Here is a 24,935-nt window from a genome sequence, read left to right on the forward strand (position 1 = left end):
AGGAGTGTCCTTATTGGTATGGGTAATGTTATGCCAATGTCAACAGTGCAATAATCATCAGAGAAAGAGTGCTAGTGCCAGAGCTGAGTGAGTGCCCAGGTTGAGAGTGAGTGCCATATTGTGTAGGGGATACCAAGGGGAGTGCCATACTGCCACGAACCATGCTGAGAGAATTTTGGGAGAAATTTTGAAGATACAGATTCACCCTCCTCTTAGTGTAAACCTGGGAATATCATACACATTTGCCACTATCCATCTTTCTTGGGAGTAAGCAATGCTGGAACACCACATGGGCTCTTCTAGATAAATCCTTTCCTCAATTGTTCATCTACTTAGTCTCTTGAGCTCAGCGTGCTCAGAAGGGTTAAGACAGAAAGTGGGCAGATTGGCACTTGATTGATAACATGCTGAATATCCCTCATAGGTGGAAACTCATTGGGAAATTCATCGAGCACTGGATCAGAAAAATCAGAAATCTAACCCAGTATGGGTTTGGGAAAGTTAGTAGTACAATTTCTTTTGCTACTAATGCCAAAATTAGACTCTCTTTGCTGGTCTCTATAATTCCTGTTGTGGTCAAGAGTTTCTTGCCAGTGCACTGCCCCTTGCTTGTACTTGGGCCTTGTTTGCCATGAGAACTTTTCTTTGCTTGGGTAGCTTTAAGTCTTGTTTTTTCAGCCGATATGTTGATTGGGCTCGGTACTTGAGGCTTGCCTTTAAAACAAAGAATCACTGGTTCTTTGTTCCACCAACCAACACGTTGTTGTCGTGCATCCATGGTCTCCCAAGCAGAACAGCAGTTAATACCATGAGAATGACTCACCATGCATTCTCTTCATAGTCGGCAATTTTAGGTGTACAGAACATTGTTGGTTGACTTCAAGAGTATTGTTGAAAGTGAAACCTCGTATATCTGTGGCTGCTTCTCTGGCTGTAACTTACCCTCAATGATGAAAGCTTGTGATACAGAATTTACAAAACTCCTGCTGTCCACAATATCTTGAGCCTTGAGTGGTCCACTAGTCATACGGGTATAGCATTGCTCTTTCTCAAGGGATGCATTAATGGCTGTATCATCTTCTCGGGGGATCCAATACTTGAACATCCAGATTGGCTTAAATGTCTGCAATAACTGAGTGAAGTTGCAGACAGAGTTTGCAAAGTGTCTGAAGCCCTTGCAATGGTAACATTTTGTTGCTGCACGACCTGTCATACTGGCCTTGCCTTTAACTACTGTGGATTGTGGAGCTCAGTTACTAAGGCCATTAGACTTTTTCACTGGAAAAGTTCTACCCTAGCTGGACTTTGGGGTTAAACCTCCAGGTTGATGTTTTAATCAAATCATCTGGTAGAAGATCCCTCTCAAAACAATCCGGGTTGATGTTTTAACCAAATCCTTTGGTAGAAGAACCCTCTCAAAACAATCTTGCGAACTTGCGATGCTGGTCACCCCAAGCTTAACATGAATTTCGGATCTCAATCCCTATCTGAAATGGGAAATGAGCTGATCATCTTCCTGATCTAACGGTGCGGGCAATAAGAGCATCGGACTGATCAATCTTGTACTGAAAGAGACCCTTGACGGAGGGTATTAAGCTGATCATGAAGCCTCAGTTGAAAGGTTTGAGGTAGGTTTTTTCTCCTTGAGTTCCTCCTGCGTCTCTTTCCTTGTAGTGGGCTCTTACCTTCGTCAAGTTAACTTTAGTACATGATTGTGCCACCACTCACTTCTTGTTTCCACCAATTTAGAGCATGCAAGCTTTAATTGTTGAACCTCTGACAATTTGTACCAGTTGAAATATTCATCGAGGGAACACATCCATTCATGGAATTGTTGTGGGTTGTGTCCATGGTTTAAAGTATCTCTGATACTGATACGATACCCTCAGATACTATCTTAATTTAGCCAATTGATACGATGACCGATACCAATACTTTAATCCTTGATCTTTAGCATATTTTAGCGTATCTTTGATACGATACGATACCCTCCAATACTTATATTAAATTTTTCCGACCAATATGGTGACCGGTACCTACAATTAAATTCTTTCATGTTGTAATAATGGGTTTTAGTGAAAGTGTCAGATTCCTAACGGGTCCTTAGGTCCTTAAGGAGTTTAATGATCCTTGTAATATTCTAGAACTTTCTTTTGTAATATTCTAGAACTTTCTCTCCATTATTATAAATAAAGAGGGCTAGTGTCATATTAGACACAAATCATTACCCCATCCAACATGGTATCATAGCCTTTGGATCCAAAACCTTAAGGGTTCCCTCCTTTCTCCATCTCTTTCTCCCTTTCCAAAACCTTAAGGGTTCCCTCCTTTCTCCATCTCTTTCTCCCTTTTCTCTCTCAGCACCTCCCTCCATTTGTGCCTCCTTCCATCTCTCTTCTTCTCGTTCTCTCTCTCGATGATAGTTCTTTAAATCATCAAGAGAGCCATTAGCCTCCATCCCCCTTCTCCCCTGGGCTCTTAGACTCTCTTATACAATGATCTGAGAGAGCTCCATCCCATCGATTTTTCAGGGTTTCCCATAAAATCGATTTTTTCTTGTTAGGTTGCTTTTTCCCTACTCAATGGTCCGATCGTCTTGATGTTGTGATTGGTGATCCTTATCCTTGTAGTGGTATGTACTAGCCACTTTACTGTCTCAGGACTCTATTCTAGAGCTATCCCCAAAATGAGTCTTACTATGAAACTATGGGAGAAGGTTATTGAAGCCCATCTGAGAAGAGAAAATGAGATCTTGGAGAACAAATTTGGATTTATGCCAGGTATATCCACGATCGAGGCTAACTACTTACTCAGGAGGCTCATGGAAAGTTATAGAGTCCACAAGAAGGATCTCTATACGGTTTTTTTATTGACCTAGAAAAAGCACATGATAGAGTTCCTAGAGATTTAATCTGGCATGTCCTAATAAAGAGAGAGGTGTCTGGTACTTATGCGGATATAATTAAGGACATATATGAGGGCATGGTGACTACTGTGAGATCTGTAGGAGGTTGAGGCAATAAATTTTCAATTACAATTGGGTTACATTAAGGATCAGCCTTAAGCCCCTATTTATTTGCACTTATCATGGATGAGTTAAGGAAAAACATTCTAGATGAGGTTCCTTGGTATATGCTCTTCGCAAATGACGTCGTTTTAGTGGATAAGACTAAAGCATGGATTAGTGCTAAGTTGGAGCTATGGAGATCTACCGTGGAAATAAGAGGCTTTAAGATTAGTAGACCGAAGACGAAATATATAATGTGTAACTTTAGCCACTCTATAATGGACAATGAAATGGTGAAAATTGGGAGAGAGATTCCTCAAAGTGACAATTTTAGATATTTGGGGCTGACCATAAAAAAAGAATGTGACATAGAGGATGATGTTTCACAGAGAATTAAAGTGGGATGGATGAAGTGGAGAGATGCGTCCGGAGTGTAGAGTGATCAACTTATTCCTTTAAAGCTTAAGGGAAAATTCTATAAGACTGTTGTATGATTAGCTATGATGTATGGGGAAGAGTGTTGGGCAGTTAAGAAGTGTCATTTAGAGAAGCTATGTATAGTTGAGATGAGGATGTTAAGATGGATGTGTGGCAAAACTAGGAAGGATAAAGTAAGGAATGAGCACATTAGAGTGACTTGGGAGTTACACCGATCAACGAAAAGCTCCGCAAATGTGGTCTAAGGTGGTATGCCATGTTCAAAGGAGGCCTGAAGGCACCCTAGTGAGGAGTGATCTGATTTAGATTGAAGGAGCTAAAAGAGCTAGGGGCAAGGCTTAAAATGACCATAGACGAAGTGGTGAGGAATGACATGCATAATCTCGGCCTTGTCCCAAGTATGACCTTGGATAGAGTCTATTAGAGGGCAATGATCCATGTAGTTGACCCCATTAAGTTGGGATAAAGGCTGAGATTGTTGTTGTTGTTTAGCCTTTTTCCTGCTTTTTAGCTTTTTTGGTTCTTCTACCTCCGGATGGTGCCTTTTCCATTACCATAGCCTCGTTGAGTTGTAACCATGTCCTAGTTCTTCCGCTTCCACTAGTGGAGACACCTCAGCTCTTCCCACCTTTCCTCCTTATGTTATCAAGCTTGATGTCACAAATTACCTTATGTGGTCATGCTTGATCTACATCTCCATCAAGGGCCGTGGCTATTACGGGTATCTCACTAGAACCTTGAAGCGTCCGGCCATTGGTCCTAAGATTGACAAGTGGGAGTATACCAACTCTCTAGTTATGACCTTCCTTGTTAACTTCATGCAGCCACAACTTTTATGTAGCTATCTCCTTTTTTACTCTGCTGTGAAGATCTGGAAATCTGTCAAGGATATCTATTCCCAGGCAGGGAATGATGCTCAGGTCTTTGAACTGAGCTAGAAGGTTTATTACTTGAGGCAGAAAGGGTTCACACTGTCACAATACTATTATGAGTTGCACACACTGTGGATTGAGCTGGACTTCTATAAGGAGTATACTCCTTCCACTCCTGCAGATGTCACTAGTTTTCAGAAATGAGAGGATAAGATTTGGGTTTATGAATTTCTGGCAGGTTTGAATGTGGAATTTGATCAATTTCGGTCCCAAGTCCTAAGTCGTATTCCCTTTCCTACCTTAGATTAAGCCTATGTTGTGATCTGACTTGAGGACAACCATCCTATTATGCTTCCACAACCTATTGCCACTCTCACTGAGAGATCTACACTTATCTCTAGTACTTAGTTCCTTAGCCCAACCCCACAGTCTGGTGGCTCCTCTACCAAAGCTCCGGTGAAGTGTGATTACTGCGGGAAGGAGCATTATACCAAAGAGCATTGCTGGAAGCTTCATGGTCATCTTGCTAATAAGGGCGATGGAAGGGTCATGCTAGTACTTCTAGTCAAGTCAACCATACTGAGGTTCCAAACTCGACTTTGCTCTTAGCATCTCTGCAGCCTCACTATCATCTGATGAGCTCACTGCCATTTGATGCCTTTTGAAAGGTTTGAACTCTCTTGCATCAGCTACTGTGAGCTTTGCTCATTCCACCCCCCGTAGGTCAGGTATCTCTTTCAGTGGTCATATTATGTCTGTCCCTTTTACCCCCGAGATTATAGATTCTGGGGCTTCCGATCATATGACATGTTGCTTGCCTCTTTTCTCCTAGGACACCACTAGTTATGGTAATGGTAAGGTCAAGTTGGCTAACTGGACTTATTCCGTTATTTTGGGAAATGGCTTCTTTAGTTGTACTCCTTTAGTATATTTTCCCTCTTTTCCTACTAACCTATTGTCCATTAGTAGTTTTACTTCCAGGTTTAATTGCAAAGTCACCTTTTTCCCGTCTCATTGTGTTTTTCAGGATCTGGTGACAGTGGCAATGATTGGCTCTGGTAGGGTGCATGATGGTCTGTATTTGCTTAATGATGACTTGGCGTTGGTGTTTGGTTAGACTCTTCAGACATCCTCTACATCACCTCCTATCTATGAGTTAGTATAGTGGCATCGTCAGTTAGGACATCCTCTTTTGGGAACTTTAGTTGGGACTCTCTTCCTTTAAAAATTGTAATTCGAGTAAGTTTTTTTTTTAGGCATGTGTATTGGCCAAACAAACTCGGATCACTTACTCTGTTTCTAGAAATAAAAGTGCCACTTATTTTCATTGATACATTTTGATATTTGGGGTCCATCTCACGATGTATCTGTCGATGGCTATTGGTGGTCTCTCTTTTATTGATCATCATTCTTAGACCACTTAGGTTTATATGATGCGAACCAAGGGTGAGTCCTTCCATTGCTTTCAGCAATTTCACCGCATTGTTCAAACTTAGTTCGGTGCTACCATCAAGATCCTTAGAAGCGACAATGGCCGTGAATACTTTAAAGTGTCCTTTCAGGCTTACCTTTCTACTCATGAGATGATCCATCAGACTAGTTGTGTAGATACCCCAACATATAATGGGGTTACGAAGCAAAAGAATCGCCATCTTTGTGAGGTAGCACCTCTCTTATCTTTGAGATGCATGTTCCTCCCCAGTACTAGAGTGATGCAATTTTCATTGTTGGCTTTCTGATTAATTGTATGCCTTCTCGGGTTCTTCCTTCCACTCCCCTCTAGATCTTCTGCATGGGTCTGTTGCTTTTCCTATTCTTCCCAAGGTATTCGGCAGTGTCTGTTATGCTCACGATCATTATCCTCATGGAAAATATGATCCTCATGGTCTCTAGTGCATTTTTTTTTTAGTGTGCTCCTACTCAAAAAGGCTATCAGTGTTTTCATCCTCCTACTCGGTGTTGGTTTGTTACTATGGATGTTGTCTTTCATGAATTTACGTCACACTTTGCTGCGGTACCTCTTTAGGGGGAGTCTGCTTCCATTGTAGAAGATGTGCCGCCTTTTGAACTTGCTATCCCTGATGGTATCCCGTTTTCAGGGGGGAAGTGACTCCTATTTCGCCTTGGTCAGAGATACGTGTTTATAATCGTAGACAACAGACTCGGACCACTACACATCTAGCATTTACCCTACTATGCCAGTTGTCTCCTATCGAGCCTGATCTTGTCCCCTTGGACCCAATTGATTCTCTTTCTCCTTCTCCTTCTGTTAATCCGTCTCTTGAATGTCCTATTATTGTTTGTAAAGGCACCATGGTTTAAAGTATCTCTGATACCGATACGATACCCTCCGATACGTATCTTAAATTTAGCCAACCGATACGATACACAACAATACGATACATGAAATTTTTAAAATCCTTTCGAATCGATATATATCCTACGATACATATTGATATGCACCAATACACTATCGATACGTACTGATACTCTATGAAAAATATAAAATCGAGGTGAAATATACGTTTCAGTATGTATCAGTATGTATCGGTGAGTATTTGTATGCATTGATCGGTACGTATCATGAATATCAGTACGTATCGGTGAGTATTGGTATGTATCAATCGTAGTATTATGAGATGGTACGTATCGGTGAGTATCGGTATGTACTGATACAATGCGCTACGGTCATATAATGGCCAAGATGGGTATTTTTTAAGAAAACATGATTTTATGAGGGGTTTTTGTTCCAAAGTTGTTTCCAACCATGTTTTTCTCTAACTAAAGTGGAAATCAAGGTTGGGAACAAGGATTTTACATTTATGGGATAACTACAAACCTTGAATTCTTAGTGCGATACTCTCAATTTAGTGTTTATGCATAATACATGTTATTAATAGCTTTTTTTAACAAATTTTTTATGCAAAAGTATTTAAAAAGGTGTTTCATATCCATTTATGCGTGTATCTTAGCGTATCTCCGATACGATACGATACCTTCCGATACGTATCTTAATTTTGGTAGACAGATACGGCGACCGATACCGATACTTTAATCCTTGAAAGGCACTAGGTCTTGTACTTTACATCCTGTTGCCAAAATTGTTTTTTATGACTCACTTTCTCCTTCCTACTATAGTTTTGTGTCTTCTCTATCCTCTGTCTATTCCTTATACCTGGTAGGAAGCGAGTGCAGACTCACAATGGCAGTCAACTATGGTTAAAGAGATGCAGGCTTTAAAGAAAAATGACACATGGATCTAGTGTATCTTCCCTCACAGAAGATGACAGTTGGTTGTAAGTGGATCTTCACAGTGAAACAGGAGGTTGATGGTACAATGGATCGATTACCAAGAGACGTTTGCTCCATTTGCTAAGATGAACACAATCCGTGTTATTTTAGCTTATGCCGCTAACTTAGATTGGGATCTCCAGCAGCTAGATATGAAGAATGCCTTTCTTTATGGGAAACTTGAGGAGGAACTGTATATAGACATTCCTCATGGGTTCACGTGCTCCAAAACCCAAGGGAAGGTATGCAAGCTGAAGCGTGCATTGTATGGGCTGAAGTATCCTTTCGTGCTTGGATTGGGTATTTCCACAAGGCTATGATTGTTATAGGCTACTCTCAAAGCAATGCCGACCACACTTTGTTCATCAAGAGATCTTGTGGGAAGATTGCTATCCTGATAGTCTATGTAGATAATATTATTGTTACTAGTGATGATCTGGTAGAGATTTCTCGTCTCAATAGATGCTTGGGTGAGGAATTCGAGATCAAGGATCTAGGACAACTTCGTTACTTCCTTAGTATTGAAGTTGCTAGGTCTTCCCATAGGATTTACTTGTCTCAACAGAAGTATATGCTTGACCTTCTTTTTGAGATAGGCATTCCAAATGAGTCTTTATGTCCTTTTAAGGGGTTTAATGGTCCTTGTAATATTCTAGAACTTTCTCTCCGTAATTATAAATAAAAAGGGATGGTGTCATGTTAAATACAAGTCATTACCCCATCCAACATTCAAGTCCAGATTCACTTTTTAAGTGTCATCAAACTGTCCCAGTGGTGCATCTCAATCAAAATATGTATGAATATGATGTTCAAAAGTAGCTTGAGGAGGTGTTGACCTTTTTTCTGGCCTGTTGGTGAATTGTGGAACACTGTTGGCTGTGGACTGTTTCTGTCCAACACTTTGAGGTGACATGAACTCTCTCTGTTGCTCCATTGTAGTCATATGATTTGTTAACTATCTAAGCAACTCAACAATCATTAACAAAGAGGTGATATAGAGGATGATGCTATCCACATAATTAAGATGGGATGGATGAAATGGAGAGGTATGTCGGGAGTGCTATTTGACAGATGAATGCCTATCGAACTCGAGAGATACGCCCAACTATGAAATATGTAGTGGAGTAATCTGAATGTGTAGTAGAGATGAGGATGTTGAGAGGGTTGTGCAGAAAGACCAAGAGAGATAGAATAATGAATGAGGATATTAAAAACAAGTTGGGGGTTGCACCAATCTAGGTTAAGCTCTGCGAGAGCCAGTTGAGATACTGTGGTCATGTGCAAGGTAGCCTACGGATGCCCCAACAAGGAGTGACCAGATTCATTTGGAGGGAGCCAGAAGAGGTAAGGGTAAGCCAAAAATAACTATTGAAGAAGTGCTAAGAAAAGATATGCATATGGTGCAATATTTATTACAATAAGTTTGTAAAAAATATACAAAATATTTGAAAATAAATTAAGACCCATACACTATCAAAAATAAAAATTGTGTACAAAAATGTAGGTTCTTATTACACTATGTATTTGAAAAATGGTGAATAATAGGAAATGACAAAATAAATCCTAGAAACTAAACATAAAACCCCAAACCCTTCCTTAAATTAATGAATATGAACCAAGGTCTTAAATCACCTGAAATTTTGAAAATCCTAATTATGAACCACCAAATTTTGAAAAGGTATCCGATGACATCGAAAATTAGGTCAGTTGAAGTTCCATAGGAAAAGGTTCCATTTTGAGGCCCATCATTAGTTGATAAGAAATTGTGATGGAAACCGCAAAAAAATTGAAAATCCTAGGTCTCAACCAACTTATCTTTAGCGGGGAGATCTAATGACATTGAAATAAAAAATCAATTGCAATTCAATGGGGAGAATAAATTCGTTTCAAGGGCCATCATTGGGCGGTAAGAAATTTTTTTATGGGAACCTAGATATTGAAAATCCTAGGTCTCAATTACCTAATTTTGAAAGGGGGTTGCAATAATATTTGAATTATTTCAATTGGATTTCTATGGGAAAAGATTTCATTTCGAGTGCCATTATTGGTTGACAAATTGTTTTTTTATGAGAACCTGTAAATTTGAAAATCCTAGGTCTCAACGGCCTAATTTGAAAGGGTGATCTTATAATATTGAACACTGGTCAGTCGGAGTTCCATAGGAAAATATTCCATTTTGAGGGCCATCATTGGCCGTTGAATCATAAACCATTTAAATAAAACCAAGACAATTTAGGAAAAGTTCAATAATTAAAAAAACTTTAAAATTAAATATTTTATGTGTGAAATATGACAAATTAAAATAATATAGCTTTCCATAAAAAAAATTATATTTTAAATTCCATAAAAAATTATACAGTACATAAATGGGAGGGGGATAGGCACACTATCCTTGCGTGATAATTTAGCAGCGTCACCAATGGGGGCACGGGATGAAGCATCTTACAAGAGAGGTAAGGGCTATTCAAAGGGGGATGAGAGAGATAGACATAGAGGGTGCTAGCTTACGATTCACTGGCAGTGTGCCCAGCCTTTTCCCATAATATATATATTTTCTGTTAAACAAAAATGAATATTAAAAAAAAAAGAAAGACCTTTAATAGTTAGACATTTTCTTATAGGTACAGTTAGAAATTTTTGTCAATATATTATGCAAAATGCAATTTTTATTGCAATAAGTTTGTAAGATAATACAAATATGTAAACATCTAGAAAAATCCATACTCTATAAAAATTTTAAAATGGGGAAATATATATATATATATATATAATTTATAAAACTGTGTATTTAAAAAAATGGTGAACATTAAAAAAAATCATAAAACTTATACTAAATTTATAAAATTTGACATAATTTTAAAAATGAAATAAAAAATATTAATTAAAAAGTTTTAGAAAAAATATATTTTATTTTCAATTTTAATTTATGTGGTGTGTGATTTTTCTGCACTTTAACAATCTTTTTTATATTTTACGTAATATTTAACAAAGAAAGATATATTTATTGTAGTTTGTGTAATATTTCGCACATAAATTATTAATTGTATTTTTTTTTTTTATGAATATTTGTATTATTTATTTTTTCTGAATTTCTTTTGGATTGTTTTTATTTTTTATTTTCTGCCAATACAGGGCTACCGATACGAAATAAGTAGAAGGTAATATAAAATAAATAGAAGGTAACATTTAATGGTGGTTTTAAAAACTGCTGCCATTTAAATATTAATAATGACGGTTTTTGAAAAATTGTTGTCATATGCTTATACAAAACGATGGTTTAAAAAACCACTGGTATTGATATGTACAGTTAATGGCAATTATTTTTAGCCATTGCTATTGTGTTTAGTGATCTCCAATACCTATTCGACACATTTTTTTTTTTTTAGTAATGATACTATATTTCCGCCACTAATAGAATTTTTACAAAAAAATAAAAAAATAAAAAATCCCACTCTAGTCCTCGCTGTTGTCGCCCTCACAACAACAACCATATCCTTTTCCCAACTAAATGGTGTCGGTTACATAGATCTGATAAGGAAAGAAAAAATAAAAGGACGCAACATAAGAGAGGAAAAATGAAGTAAAAAGGAGGTAAGAGAAGAAATAAAGCACTAGTCAAAGACGCACTAGAGGAGCATCCCCTACAAGGGGTCAGCTACACGGGTTCTTGTCCTTCACAAAACTCTAACCGTGGTCATACTTGAACATTGTGAGCTACTATTGCTTCATAGTCTTCTCACAGATTTGGCTATTCTTGCCACCCTCCCTATGAAGCTCTTTTGTGACAACAAATCTGCCATTAGCATTGCTCACAACCCTCTCCAGCATGATCGAACCAAGCATGTGTAGATTGAAAGTAAACTCCTCTTTAACAGTAACAGTAGAGCAGTAATAGTCCAAATAATAAGGCTAGCAGTATAGGGATGTCGATACAAGGTCAACCCACAGAATATGATGACAATTTGCCGTCCAAAATAGTAACTAGGGAAGATAGGTTTCATAGGTCAATATACTGTTAGTAGGATGCAAACAGTAGTTAACAAGCACAATAAGATATCCCCATTGATGGACTAAATTACCAAGGTAATCAGTCCCAGTAGGATCCATCATAAACTCCAACAAGACTTTGAATAGATCAGATTCAACAGTAAGAACAGATCTGAAAATAGACTCAGATTTAGGTCGAAAATGCATAAATTGTATCTCACCAAATAGGAATCCTTTGGGGCTGAAATTCGGATGGAATGGAGATCCTATATGAGGGAAAAAACCATTAAAAGTTGAACAAATTCTGCTGGCTGGATTGGGACTTATGCTGGTTTCAGAAAAATGAAATTTTTGGTAATTCTTCAAGAACTTAGAGTTGGAAGTGTTAGTTGATCCTCAAATTTCGATCGATTGGTCCCCTAAGTTCCTCAACTAACCCTCAAAATTCTGCAGCAATCAGAGATCTGACCTAGAAGTTATGCACTTAAAAATTCTTTCAGGGAAAGCCCTGTAACTGGATTCGATAGCCTGGATGTGTGCTCTTCTGTTCAGCAACGGTTGGGACTTTGTTCTCACAATAATAATGAATAAATAAAAGTATAATAAGAGTAGAAAGTAGAGAAAAGAAGTATAGAAGGGATAGATGTGGATGGGGATGGTTATTTCAGCCTAGTTCTCTCACCTACAACTATCTCAGCTGTCGAAACATCATTTCTCAGGAACTGACCAGCAAGAAAAGTTCAGAAAATATCATTAATCAATCCATGTCTTAATGTTATAACAATGCCACATTGTAAAAAACTAAAAAGGAAACACTAAAATTATAAACCTATTGACTTAAGACACTAACTTCTTAACAAATAAAAACTTGCTCACTAAGAAAGAAATTTATAGAAACCTAATATTCTTAATGACTAAGAAACATAACTACTAATCCCGTATAGGACTTAAATCCCCAATATTCGGGCTTATAGAATTGACCCATTACAAAAGTAAACTAAAAAATATAAAGCCCATGGACCACACAACCCATTGGACACTCAAAATAACACATATTAGTCCATTCTTTGTCCAGTTTGATGGCTGAAGTAGAGAACCATAATTGCAGCAAAATATAAAACTGTCCCAAGAACTGGACCACACCTGACCAAGCTCTCTCACAGCAGTTGAATCTCACAATCAAACAGGACTGGTTTCGGCCTTGCTCCTGCGACCTACATCACCCACTCTTGGAAGTAACAGGGAACCAGAAACTGAGTTAACAGATTAGCTCCCAAAATAGACACTTAATGGGAACAACAGTAATAGCCCTAAGGTCACCTGTGGTGGGCTTCTACTTCCAGTTGAAGGTAGGATTTGAAGAGACCTTAAACCCGTAAAAAATCCAGCCACATCTGATGGCTAGGTCACCGGCTATGGGAGTGATTCAAAATTAGAAACAAAGAACCAGATTTAGAAACTTACTGACTCAGAAGCTTATGGCTATTAAATGGCCTTAAAACTACTGTCGAAGGAGGCCAAGGATATGGAGAACAACATACTGAAAGAAGGGCTTCAGTTAATGGATGGATTGAGGAATATCACTGCTTGAAGCTTGATGCCAGAAATCTCCAGAATAAGGGCGCCACAGGGTATATGCTTGAACTCCAGTCTTTAGGCTATTGATGAAGTCCGATGGGACTGGTTATAGACCATCAACAGCACTTTAGTTGGCCTTAAAAAATGGTCTCAGTAAGCCCTCCAACAGAAGGTTGCAGTGTATGAAAATTTGAAACTAAGAAGAGGAGAAGGTAGAGAAGAAAGAGGGAAGAAAGGGAATATAACCAAGGCCTCTCACCTATGGCCATGGTCAGTCTCTCACTACCCCTAGGCTTCTCACCTCACCTCAACTGCATCACACAACAGAACATGGTATAAACCAAGCTTTCATTCATCAAATCAAATCATGGGGTGAGCTCAAAGGCTCTTACAATAATATAATGTGCTGTAGAGAAGATCGGAGTAATGATTAACAGGGAAAGTTGGAGGCATTCATATTTCATAGTCAGAGGTGAAATCCTTGGATTTATGAAAGACGAACCACTGCGAAAGCATTTGCCATGGATGTTTTCATTAATCCAAGGACCCATGCTTGTGCATTGTGTGTGCGCTAGGAGTTGTGTGTTGATTTTCAAGGTGGAGTTGTGTGTAATGCCCCGGCCCCATTAACCTTGCACAAGATTGTCCTCTTTGGCCTATGGGCCTCATGACTTTAAAATGTGTTGTGTCATGTTAAGGAGGGTAGAGGTTATCAACTAGTCCAGTAATCTCTACCTAGGTAATGTAGAACTAAAGTTTGCACACCCTCACCGATCTTTCAAAACCCCCTGATACTTGCCGTATTTTTGGTGGGAACACCTCACCGATCTCCCAGGTGAGTCTAGTACTTACCGTATTCTTGGGTGTCACAGTTGTGTTCGAATTGTTATTCATGCTTAGTAGGGCCGTCAAGAATTTGTTTGCTCATTCCTCTTTTCATAAAAGTAGGTTGGTTGATGGATTGTTTTGGTGGTGGACATAATGCATGTAGGACGTTTTGGCTTGGCTGATCTATATTGGTACATTAGCTAGACAGCCGGTACCTTATTATAGTCTGTTGTAAGAAGCCCGTGGTTAATCTATAGTGGTGCATCAGGTGGACAACCGGCACTTTATTATAATCAGCCATAACCAATCAATCTTTTTGCATGGATCCTTGCATTTGTCCTTGCTTGGAACCTCCATGTAGCCGGCCCCATTTAGTTGGGATAAGGCTTTGGTTGTTGTTTGTTGTTGTAGAGAAGAAATAAATAAGGAAAACAGCTAAATGGAAGTCCCACGCATAGCAATAGGGGACTTTAGGCTCCCTAGCAGAGTCTACCCATGACAGACTTTTGAAATTACATCTAAGAACCCCACGATTTCTAGTTTTGTGTGAACCATATAACATCCAGCCCAATGGGCTGGCCTGGCCTAAAAGCCAGTTGAAGAACCATGGGCCTAAGTGTGGACCATGTTCCTTTTAGCCTTGCGCGACTACAGTTTACTATAGTACTTGTCTACATCAATTTCAATCTGGTGCATCTGCAACCACCATTGAGAAGCTATTTGGTTGACATTTGATCTTCTATAACCTCTATTGAACAATCACAATGTAGTTCTTTCACTGATTACGGTAATACAGTACCTTATATTATGCTGTGTTAACTTAAAAACTTCTGATGCTTGGTTATTTTAACTCAATTATTGTTAATGGTGGTTACTTCCATTGGGATGATATGCACTTAATGTAGATTTCTAGTGAGGAGGCAACTGATTCAATCTCATGGTGAGGCTATCTCTATGTTCATAACATATATTTCTCAATAACTATAGGACAACTGATCTTATTCCTTGTGGATTGTGTTTAAAATCCTAATATGCTCTTGCCTTCTTGGCTTTCACTTGGTTGGATATTTATTACTAATGCATTATAATATTGATTCAGATGTATCAAATAACCCAGAATTGTTGAAAAAGATGGTCACATTGCTACAAGATGGAGATGACTTTGACTGCCCAATTTGCATTTCTCCACCGATTAATACCATCATCACATGCTGTGCTCACATCTTTTGCCGGGCATGTATACTTAAAACTCTCAGACACCAAAATGCCAGATGTCCTCTCTGCCGCCACCCACTACGAGAGGCAGACCTCTTTTCAGCTCCACCAGATCTTTCTGACAGTGAAAACCTGGGGAGTTCTTCTGGGGGAACTCTCTCATCAAAAGTATCTGCCCTGTTGAAACTCTTGGTGGCATCTAGGGCTGAAAATCCTACTACGAAGTCTGTGGTGTTCTCACAGTTCAGAAAGATGTTGATCTTACTTGAAAAGCCATTAAAAAGTGCTGGTTTTAACTTCTTGCGATTGGATGGATCAATGTCTGCAAAGAGGAGAGCAAATGTGATCCAAGAGTTTGGAGATAGCAGTCCAGGGACACCCACTATACTGCTTGCAAGCCTTAAGGCTTCTGGAGCAGGAATAAATCTGACAGCAGCATCAAGAGTATACTTAGTGGAGCCATGGTGGAACCCAGCAGTTGAAGAACAGGCGATGGACCGAGTGCACCGCATTGGGCAAAAGGAGGATGTGAAAATAGTGAGGCTGATCACTAGGAATAGCATTGAAGAGAAGATATTAGAGTTGCAGGAGAGGAAGAAGACGTTGGCAAGGGAGGCTTTTGGGAGAAAACGTGCCAAGGATAAAAAACAAATGCGTGTCGATGACCTTTGCAAGCTTATGTCATTGTGAGATTTTTCTTTTGCATAGCCTCATGTAGGTAACTATATGTGCTTACATGTATAGATTTTGTCAGAGAATTTTGTTTTGGTAATATCATTGGAAAGCGCCAATTGTTAAGAGTGTTTTGTTAGTCTCATAACCCTTGGGCCATCAAAGCTTGAGCTGGAACTGTATCTGGACATGAAATAACTTTGCTGCCTTCCAATGTATGATATTCTATCCCTAATCAATATTTTCTTTGTTTCCTTTTTTGCCTCTGTTGCTCAGAGGGGTATGTTAATCTAGCAATGCATTTCGATTTATTTATTTATGGTGATCACGATAAACAGTACCCTCATTCATTGTATGCCATAGCCAATTTCCTCTATAAAGAAAAACCATGAATTTCTTCATTGAGGGAATTTCAAGTAAAACAGGGCAACCAGTAATAGATTTGAAGACCCACCCTAATCTGATAATTAGCTTCAATGTTGTTGGGTTTGGGCATCTTAATAAGGTTCAAGTTGAATGTTTAAACCTTACCTGATCCATTTATTAGTGTTAGTGGGTTTTATCAGGATTCGCCTCCAAGGTTTAAGTCTTGGTATAGGATTGGTGGATTGGCTGATCTGGGTCTCTAAGCTGGCCAATACTACCCCATTACACTGATATGACCTCTCAAAGATCTTTGAGTATCTATTGGATAAGCTGATCCATGTAAGAACCAGTGGTGTCCACTTTTGCCACCTCACATTAATTTGATACATGTGAACCCAAAAATATGTTCTAAAATAATTCAAAATTTAATTACTTCTTTGTTTCTGGCTAAGTTTAACTTTGTATGGCTTTATATGGGTGGTGGGGGACGACGATGGACGAGGGTGTTGCCAGGTTCATGTTGAGTCATTGATAAGGGGGAATAAGTTGGAATCTAACTACGTCCACAAAAAACTAAAGAATGAGAAATATTGAATCATCCAACACAAAAGCTTCAGCTGCTAGGTAGAGAAGCCAACTAGGGAATGGATTATCATTCAAGAACCTTGACTTATGATAATTCCTCACAAAGGAAAGTGCTTAAAGTTTGTGAACAAGGTTTTGGTATAACAGGTTTAGATTTGGATTATTGAAGTAGCAAAGCAACAACTTTGATAATTCGAAGTAGCAAAGTAACAACTTTGATAATTCAATGAAGAAATGTAACTTTTCATACACAAGAATATGCAAATCATGGGAGACATCACTTTTCCACGTTACAACTCGTAATGCCAATCTAGAGATTACCATTTAGGCTTGCCACTCAAGAAAAACTTGGTTTGAAAAATAGAGAAAGTTTTACTTTGTTGAAAGGTTCACCTATAAAACTTGAAACCTACCGTTATCATTACTCTCCCTTACTTGTTAGAGGTTTAAAATACCCTTACTGCTCTAGGTAGGGTTGCAACAGGGACGGGTTGGGTCAGGCTTTCGAAAACTACAGCCCAACCCTGAGTTCCCTTAGCTAGGCCCACACCCAACCTTGACCCACCATTAGGGCCAGGCCAAGCTAACCCTAATTGACCTTGACTTCAATGTTGATAAAAGTGAGATTCTAATAAACAAATTTATAATTCTTGAAGCACAAAAGAGAGAACCATGAACTCGTTGTTTGGCGATGTTCTTCCTAGCAAAAATTAATGAAAACCCCACCAATTCCAACTTTGGTATGTATGGTGTAGGCCATATAGTACCTACAAAAAAAAAAAAAAAGTACATTCAATGGCGTAGACACTGCTTATGATCATGATAGTCACTATTTCGATAGTAGTGACAGAAAACATTTTCCTATAGACATTAGGAATGGCTAAGAAGGAAACATGAGTGAAGAAGACGATGATGTGTATGAATGCTCAAAATTGAGAGAGAGAGAGAGAGAGAGAGAGAGAGATAGAGAGAGACCCAAGGGGGTAGCTGAGTTGGCAAGGGACCTTTACCTTAGGAAGCGTATGGTTTTGAGTTTGACTCTTCTTATCTCTTTGGGGCCACTCACACGGGGGTGTTAATGTTCGTCACTGCTTTCAGTGAAAGTTGAATGGTTCTCATTCAACCCTGATATGAGTCGGTTCATGTGGTTGTGGGATCAGTATGGACCCACGGGAATGGAATAGTCAGGCCAAAGGCTTGGATACCCGTGGTTAGCAAGAGAGAGAGAGAGAGAGAGAGAGAGAGAGCACCGTAGGTGCAAGGCTGGTTGGGATGGTTTACTCTAGAAGAAGCCATGAATGTGGAAACCAAGGGGTCAATTATCTAGGGAACAAAAAGGAAAAAATGATGAAATGAGGGTTTTTTGACTTTTCACTCCCATGGGCAAAGGAGAAGAGAGAGGCGGTGTAAGAAGAATAGTCATTATGTAAAGTGAGGATATATTCATCATTATATAAAATCAGGCTCAAAATCAGGGTCAGGTTGGACTGGTCAGGCCGACCTCAACCTAGGGCCTCAACCCTGGCCTGGCCTGGCCTGGCCTGACCTTGACTCAAGGCCATAGATTTCTAACCTGACCTACTTTCAAGGTCAGAAATCTTAGCTCAAGTCCTATTCAAGCTCAGGGCAAGTTAGAGTGGGTTCGGGTTGATAGAGCTAAACTTGCACCTCTAATTCTAGGTACCTATCCCAACATAATGATGGCCATTGGCGAAGGAATTCATCCTTCATTGTGGTTTAAGTAAAACTTGGTACAAGAAAATTATGAAATTAGAGAAATGAATTTGGATCTTCAATGCTGAGTGACTTTCTTTGCTTATTTGGGGCTAAAATTTTATCAAGGATGTCCATGCCAATTTTGATCTCACACTAATTTACAAGGTAGGTCTCGCCATTTAAGTGTCACTAGTTCTTAATCCTTTATCCATCATTTTAATATGGACAAGTTACAATCTTTTTTGATCCTTTTTATCCCAATTAGATCCTCTTTGGGGAGAGGGGAGAGGGGAGAGGGGAGAAGGACCAGCAAGACACAAAATAAGAGAGAGTGACTGCTCAAACATGCAATCCAAGACCTATTGGATAAGGGAGAATCTACCGTCCGTACTAGATCACAACATAATGTGGTGATAAATCCACACTTAGGGGTTCCCCCTCATAATATTGTTTGGTTGGAATTTGAAGATAAAACAAGGGAAAGGGTTTGCCTCACAATGTTAATTTACCTACTTTCTGGCTTTCCCTTCCCAATTTTCTTGGTGAAGCAAATCAATTCAAAGGCATCATTAGAAATTGCACTCACTACTTGTCTATCTATCTCATCCTCTTAATCCAAATACATTTTCATTTCTTCCATCTTTATTAGAGAGTACCATAAAAAAAAATTAACAAGATGTGCTTAAGAATGCAAACCTTCTCTTAAGATATGCAAAAGTGTATTAACAGTAATATTAACAAACAAAGACACTTGATTTAGAATGAATTGAACAATGAGCTTGAAACACCATAATCACATTCATCATGTAACAGCTTGTGCTTATAATAACGATGACAATGACGATGACGACGACAACAATGACAATGATGATGATAATGATATGAGCTCGATATTCCAATCCTAGGGCATGCAATATCTTTAAACAAGGGTGATTAGGGTTTGCTTCAAGTCTCCCACATAAGGTAGTGAGCTATCCAATCTGAGATGACCTGTCCATAGATTGGGTTGAAGACCCACCCTAATCGGGTAATTAGCCTAAATTTTGTTGGGTTAGGAAAAATTAATAAGGCTCAAGTTGAATGTTTAAACTGAACCTGACCCATTAATTAGTGGGTATTATCAGGAATAGCCACCAAGGTTTAAGTCTGAGAATAGGATCAGGTGAATTGGCTGATCAGGGTCTCCAATCCAGCCAATACTAGCCAATCAGCTGATCCATGTAAGAATCAGTAGTGTCCAGTTTTGCCATCTCACATTAATTGTTTTATTTTAACAATTGTTTGTGTTCATTAGTACCCAACTAATCACATAGCAACCATGAGAACCCTGCACCTTACATAGCTCAAAATAAGTAGGAGTAAGTGCCTAAAAAAGAAGTCCAAAATTATAAAAATATTTTTAAATACCACAAGATTCAATTACAAAGAAGCGACATTCTTATGAAAATTCATTTTCAGTTTAAATAATTCTTTGTTTCATGTTTGATTGCTAAGTTAATGGGTGTGGTGTTCTCTATCACAAGGACGCACCTATGATTTATACCTATTTTGTGGCCTTACAGTTGGGGGGGGGGGGGATTGCGGTTAGGTTCATGTTGAGTCATTGATCAAGGGGGAATAAGTTGGAATCTAACTTAAACCTGATCTGCAGTGGGCGAACCCATGGCACAATGGTTAAGTTGCACTATTATAACATGTTGTTCACAGGTTTAATGCCCTCCTAGACCTTGCAGTAGCGGGAGCCTCGTGCACTGAGTTGCTCTTTTTTTTTTCTTCTAACTTGAACTTGCATCTACGAAAACTAAATAATGAGAATATTGAATTATCAAACCCATAAGCTTAAGGTGTTAGGTAGAGAAGCCAACTAGGGAATATGAATTTTCATTCAAGAACCTTGACTTATCATAATCCCTAATAAGGGAAAGTGCTTAAAGTTTGTGGACAAGTTTTTGGTCTAACAGGTTAGATTTGAATTTGAAGTAGCAAAATAAAGCTTTCATAATCCAATAAAGAAATGAAACTTTTCATACACAAAAGAATATGCAAATTATGGGAGGGTATATGATTAAATTTACTCCTGGAATTTAAAATGTAGTCATTCTAGACTATTTCCGGATATAACATTGCTACATCACTTTTCCATGCAACAAAACTTGATGTCAATCTAGAGGTACCCTTTGGTAATGAAAATGTTACCAAACGCTGCCTAAGTTTGAAAAAAATGAGAAAATTTTTACTTTACATCCAAGGGTTCACCCACAAATCTTGACATTATCATCATCATTATTTTGCGTTATCTGTTGGAGGTCCAAAATACTCCTCACTATTCCAAATACCTATGCTAGCATGATGAGCTACTGATGTTTATTGTTGATGGAATTCATCCTTCACTGTGGCTTAAGGAAAATTCGATCCAAGTAAGATTAATTAAGATCTATTAGAAACAAATAAACTTGGATCTTCAATATTGAGCCACTTCCTTTGCTTAATTAGGTTTTAAAATTTTTTCCAAGATATCCATGATAGTTAGGGTCTCGCATTAAGTGTCCCTAGCCTTTTTATTAATTTTTTTTTTATCGATCATTTATGAATAAGGACAAGTCACAATCTTCTTCAATTCGTCCCATATTTCCTCTTTTATGGTTTTAATTATCGATGCCTTTTGTTGTTATCGGGGATTTTAATCAAGTTTTGGACCCAAATGAGAATTTGGGAGTAGGGATTTTAACCCCATTAGCCCTGCTGCTCAGGGTCTTTCTTCTCTTTCCTCCTTTGAATTAATTGAAATTCCTCTTTCAGATGCTTCTTTTACTTGGATTTATTGAAGGAAGCCCCCTCATTTACTCGAGGAGATCCTTAACAGATGTCTTGCTCACACGCTTTAGCTTCCGTTTTGGGGTAGAATCTCTCTTGACCATTCCTAAAAATCGGTTAAGATCATTAGGCCCCAGTTCTCCGATTAAATCTTAGTTCTTTTCATTTTAAGTAGTTGCTCATTTTCTATAGCACCTAAGAATACGGTAAGTGTACCAAATTTGTTTAGGAGATCGGTGAAATGTCTTGATTATGAATACGAAAAGTGTACTGGATCCATCTGAGAGATCGGTGAGGTGTCTCTACTAAGAATACAACAAGTACTAAGGGGTTTAGGAGATTGGTGAGATTGTGCAAACTTTAGTCTCACATCGCTTAGGGGGGTTGTTAGCTAAGCTTAGTTGATAACATCTAGCCTCCTTAACAAGATACAACGCCGTTTACAATTTTAAGACCCATGGACAACAAATGAAATATTGTGCCAAGATTAATGGGGTCAATGCGTTACATCTTCCAAGCAACTTTGTTCCACCAGTGGTAGAAATGTCATAGTTTGTCTAGAAACTCGATCTAATGCATTCTATTCTTCAACGGAACAAAGACGTCTTTAGTTTCCAAGCTCCCTTAAATCATATTAATAATCTAAAAGACTCCTCTCCCGTAGAAGCCAATTTATTTTTAGTGAATGATTTTTTTCAAAACCTTGATTGGATGCTTAAGGCTGAAGAAATTTTCTGATTCTAAAAATATTGACATCTTTATGTTCGTAAGGGGATAGAATAAACGGCATTCTATCACATGGCTACAACAATTAATCAGAAAAATCCTATCCATTAGCTTTTCGAAGGATGAGGATAGCTATGTTGTATTTGAAAAAAGAGATATTGCTAATATTTTTGCCAAACAAATTGATTCCATTTTTATGACATCAAACCTCAAGGACCCAGTCATCCTGTCTCTGAGTCGCTGGTGGCTGCGGATAACAATTTTCTATGTGCCATCCCTTTGCCTTCAAATCTCTTGGTCATGATGGGATTCTTACCATGTTTTATAATAAGTGTTTGAATTAACAACAATTACCTAACGTAATTGGTGAGCTGTGGTGTGCAAAAAATTTATGTTCACCCAAGATGTCTCAAGCACTAACCTTTTGACTGTTACTTACTTCCCTCCTACCTATCAAATTTTTGTCAACACAATTATTACCAGAGTTTGTCTACTTTATGAAACATAGTAAGCGTTGTGTGGGCTGACAGTGATAAAATTCGACATGTCTAAGGCCTATGATCATGTTAATTAGGGATTTAAAGACCCTTTTCCAATTTTATGTTTTTTAGGGGTTTGGTTCGACCTTATCAATGTCTTAATCTCTTTGGTTTCCTATTACATAAAATTAAAATGTTCTAATCTTAATCTCTCTTTATTTTAACCATGGAAGGTCTCTCCTATATTTTGAGAGTTTTCAAAGATCTAAATCTTTTAAAGGTATTCTGATCTCCAGAAGTGCTCCGGAAATAACCCATCTCTTGTTTGTAGACGACACTCTTCTATTTTGTAGGGCCACACTTTATCCAAACATTACAGGTAGTTCTTGATCTTTTCGAAGGCTTTGTAGGACAAAACATTTATTTTAACAAAAGTGAAAATTTTCTTTAGTAAACACACTCTTGCCAAATATTTCCCCCACCATAACCTTCTTGATGGTGATTCCTAACCCTGATTGGGTTCGTGGACTTAGAATAGAATTATCCACATTCTCCCCATTAAAAAAAAAAAAAAAAAATATTCCCAAATAGAATTTTCCATAAACAGTGGAATGTTCCACTCCTTAATGCCTTGTTTCTCATGCCACTTGTATACAAATATCATCTCTATTCATGAAGATTTTGTGATTTTTCATGCTAACAAAAAGGGAATTTTGTCCAAGATTTATTTTATTTTATTTCATTTTTTTGATATAGAAAGCAAATAAAAGCGTTAAGGATTTATACATGTCATATCCTATATAACTATATATATTTTTTTCTTCTATCGCCTGTAAGGCTACCTTCTTAAGCACCCCTAGTATTCTATTGTTAGTTTTAATTAACAAATAGGGGTTAAAAGAGTAATCGTCTATCTCTCTTCGTAGAGATATTAATATACTATAATTAATTAAAAGGGGGGGTCCTTAAGTTCCACTGTAGAACTGATCCTATTTCTTCCCAACCACCCCATACTGCATCCACTATCACATTCGATCCCGTGCCACTGTGACTCCCTTGAGCAATCCTATAATTGTTCCCTCACCATCTTCTCTTGTCATCAAATAGTCAACATGACATAAGATGCATTTACCTTGTAAAAAGAAACAAACTACCCACGCACAAAAATTTTGATATTTGTCTGAACTATTTGTGATTATTAAAATACTATCATTATTTGGGGTGGGGTAGGGCTACCATATTGCTTGGATTTCACATGTAGCTTTTTGTTACCGAAGTGTAATCCATTGAAGATCCAAAAGTCAGCTTGTTTCAATATTGCAGAGAATTCTGGTTTAATGTCACAGCATAATCTGGTTTCTATGTTTCCATATGAAATAACAATAAATCATAAAAATAGAAAAGAACCTCCGCAAGTCTGTCTTAGGTATATCACCCGAGTAGAAACAAATAAAAAAATTATTAAAGGATAGGCCTTGGTTGTGATCTGGTTTGAAAACCAATGGGCCAGCTACCCAAATTCGTCTGGTGAAATCACATCCAAAAAGAATATGTTGCAAAGATTTGTGATGGATGTGACAGAACCCACAAATTGGGTCAATGTCCACCTATTTAGATAAGATAACCTTTGTGGGTAGTCCCGCATTGATGAGTTTCCAAAAGAAGAATTTAAACTTGGGATGGATATTGATTTTTCAATAAAAACACCACCATTGTGAGCAAGGGTAAGAGCAACAATACCTGCTTGAGCATCCATTTAATTTGTTAGTGAAATGAATAGGTAAAGCAATATTCAGGAGTCCCATATTCCATTGATCATTTATCACAAATTCACTGACAGTGTAGTAAAATTGCTTGGGAGGATTTAGGATAAGGTTGGAAATATGAAGTTTTCTGTTGGATTGTGATGATAAGATCCAAGGATCATCCCAGAAAAATATGTTGTTGCCATTGCCTATTTTCAATTTTACTATTGAAATGAATGATGTTTTTTAGAGTTGAAAGCACAAAGACTGCTGTTCAAGCAATAAGATCCATGGATTCTTAAGGTTTTTTTATGGAACACTCACCTGTTATTGAAGTATTTGGATTTGAGTCCCTAAACTTATGGACTTTGATCACTATTCAACATCCTCCATCCTAGTTTAAGAAGCAAAGCCTTGTTGTGGGTTTCAGAATCTCTGATACCCAAACCTCCAAAAATATGGGTTAACTGATTTTCTTCAATCCGATCAAGTGAGGCCTATTATGTTTGATTCCATGGTCATTCGAAAAATGAAGATAGATAGAATCTAATTTCATGCAAATGTTATTTGGTAACAAAAAGCAAGACATTAAGCACGTAGACAACCAAGCAAGAGA

General features: G+C 38.1%; 1 protein-coding gene across 1 annotated transcript in view; it reads left to right on the forward strand.

The window, feature by feature from the left end:
- Window positions 1–16,143, forward strand: part of LOC122062472 (putative SWI/SNF-related matrix-associated actin-dependent regulator of chromatin subfamily A member 3-like 1) — a 39,486-nt gene extending 23,343 nt beyond the window's left edge. Inside the window, exon 3 of the mRNA XM_042626122.1 lies at window positions 15,101–16,143. Within this exon, the coding sequence (XP_042482056.1) occupies window positions 15,101–15,906 (806 nt within the window). The 3' untranslated portion in view covers window positions 15,907–16,143. The remainder of the gene's footprint in view (window positions 1–15,100) is intronic.
- The last annotated feature ends 8,792 nt before the right edge of the window (window positions 16,144–24,935 follow it).

This window comes from Macadamia integrifolia, unplaced genomic scaffold (genome assembly GCF_013358625.1).
Source record: "Macadamia integrifolia cultivar HAES 741 unplaced genomic scaffold, SCU_Mint_v3 scaffold1044, whole genome shotgun sequence".
Taxonomy (NCBI): domain Eukaryota; kingdom Viridiplantae; phylum Streptophyta; class Magnoliopsida; order Proteales; family Proteaceae; genus Macadamia; species Macadamia integrifolia.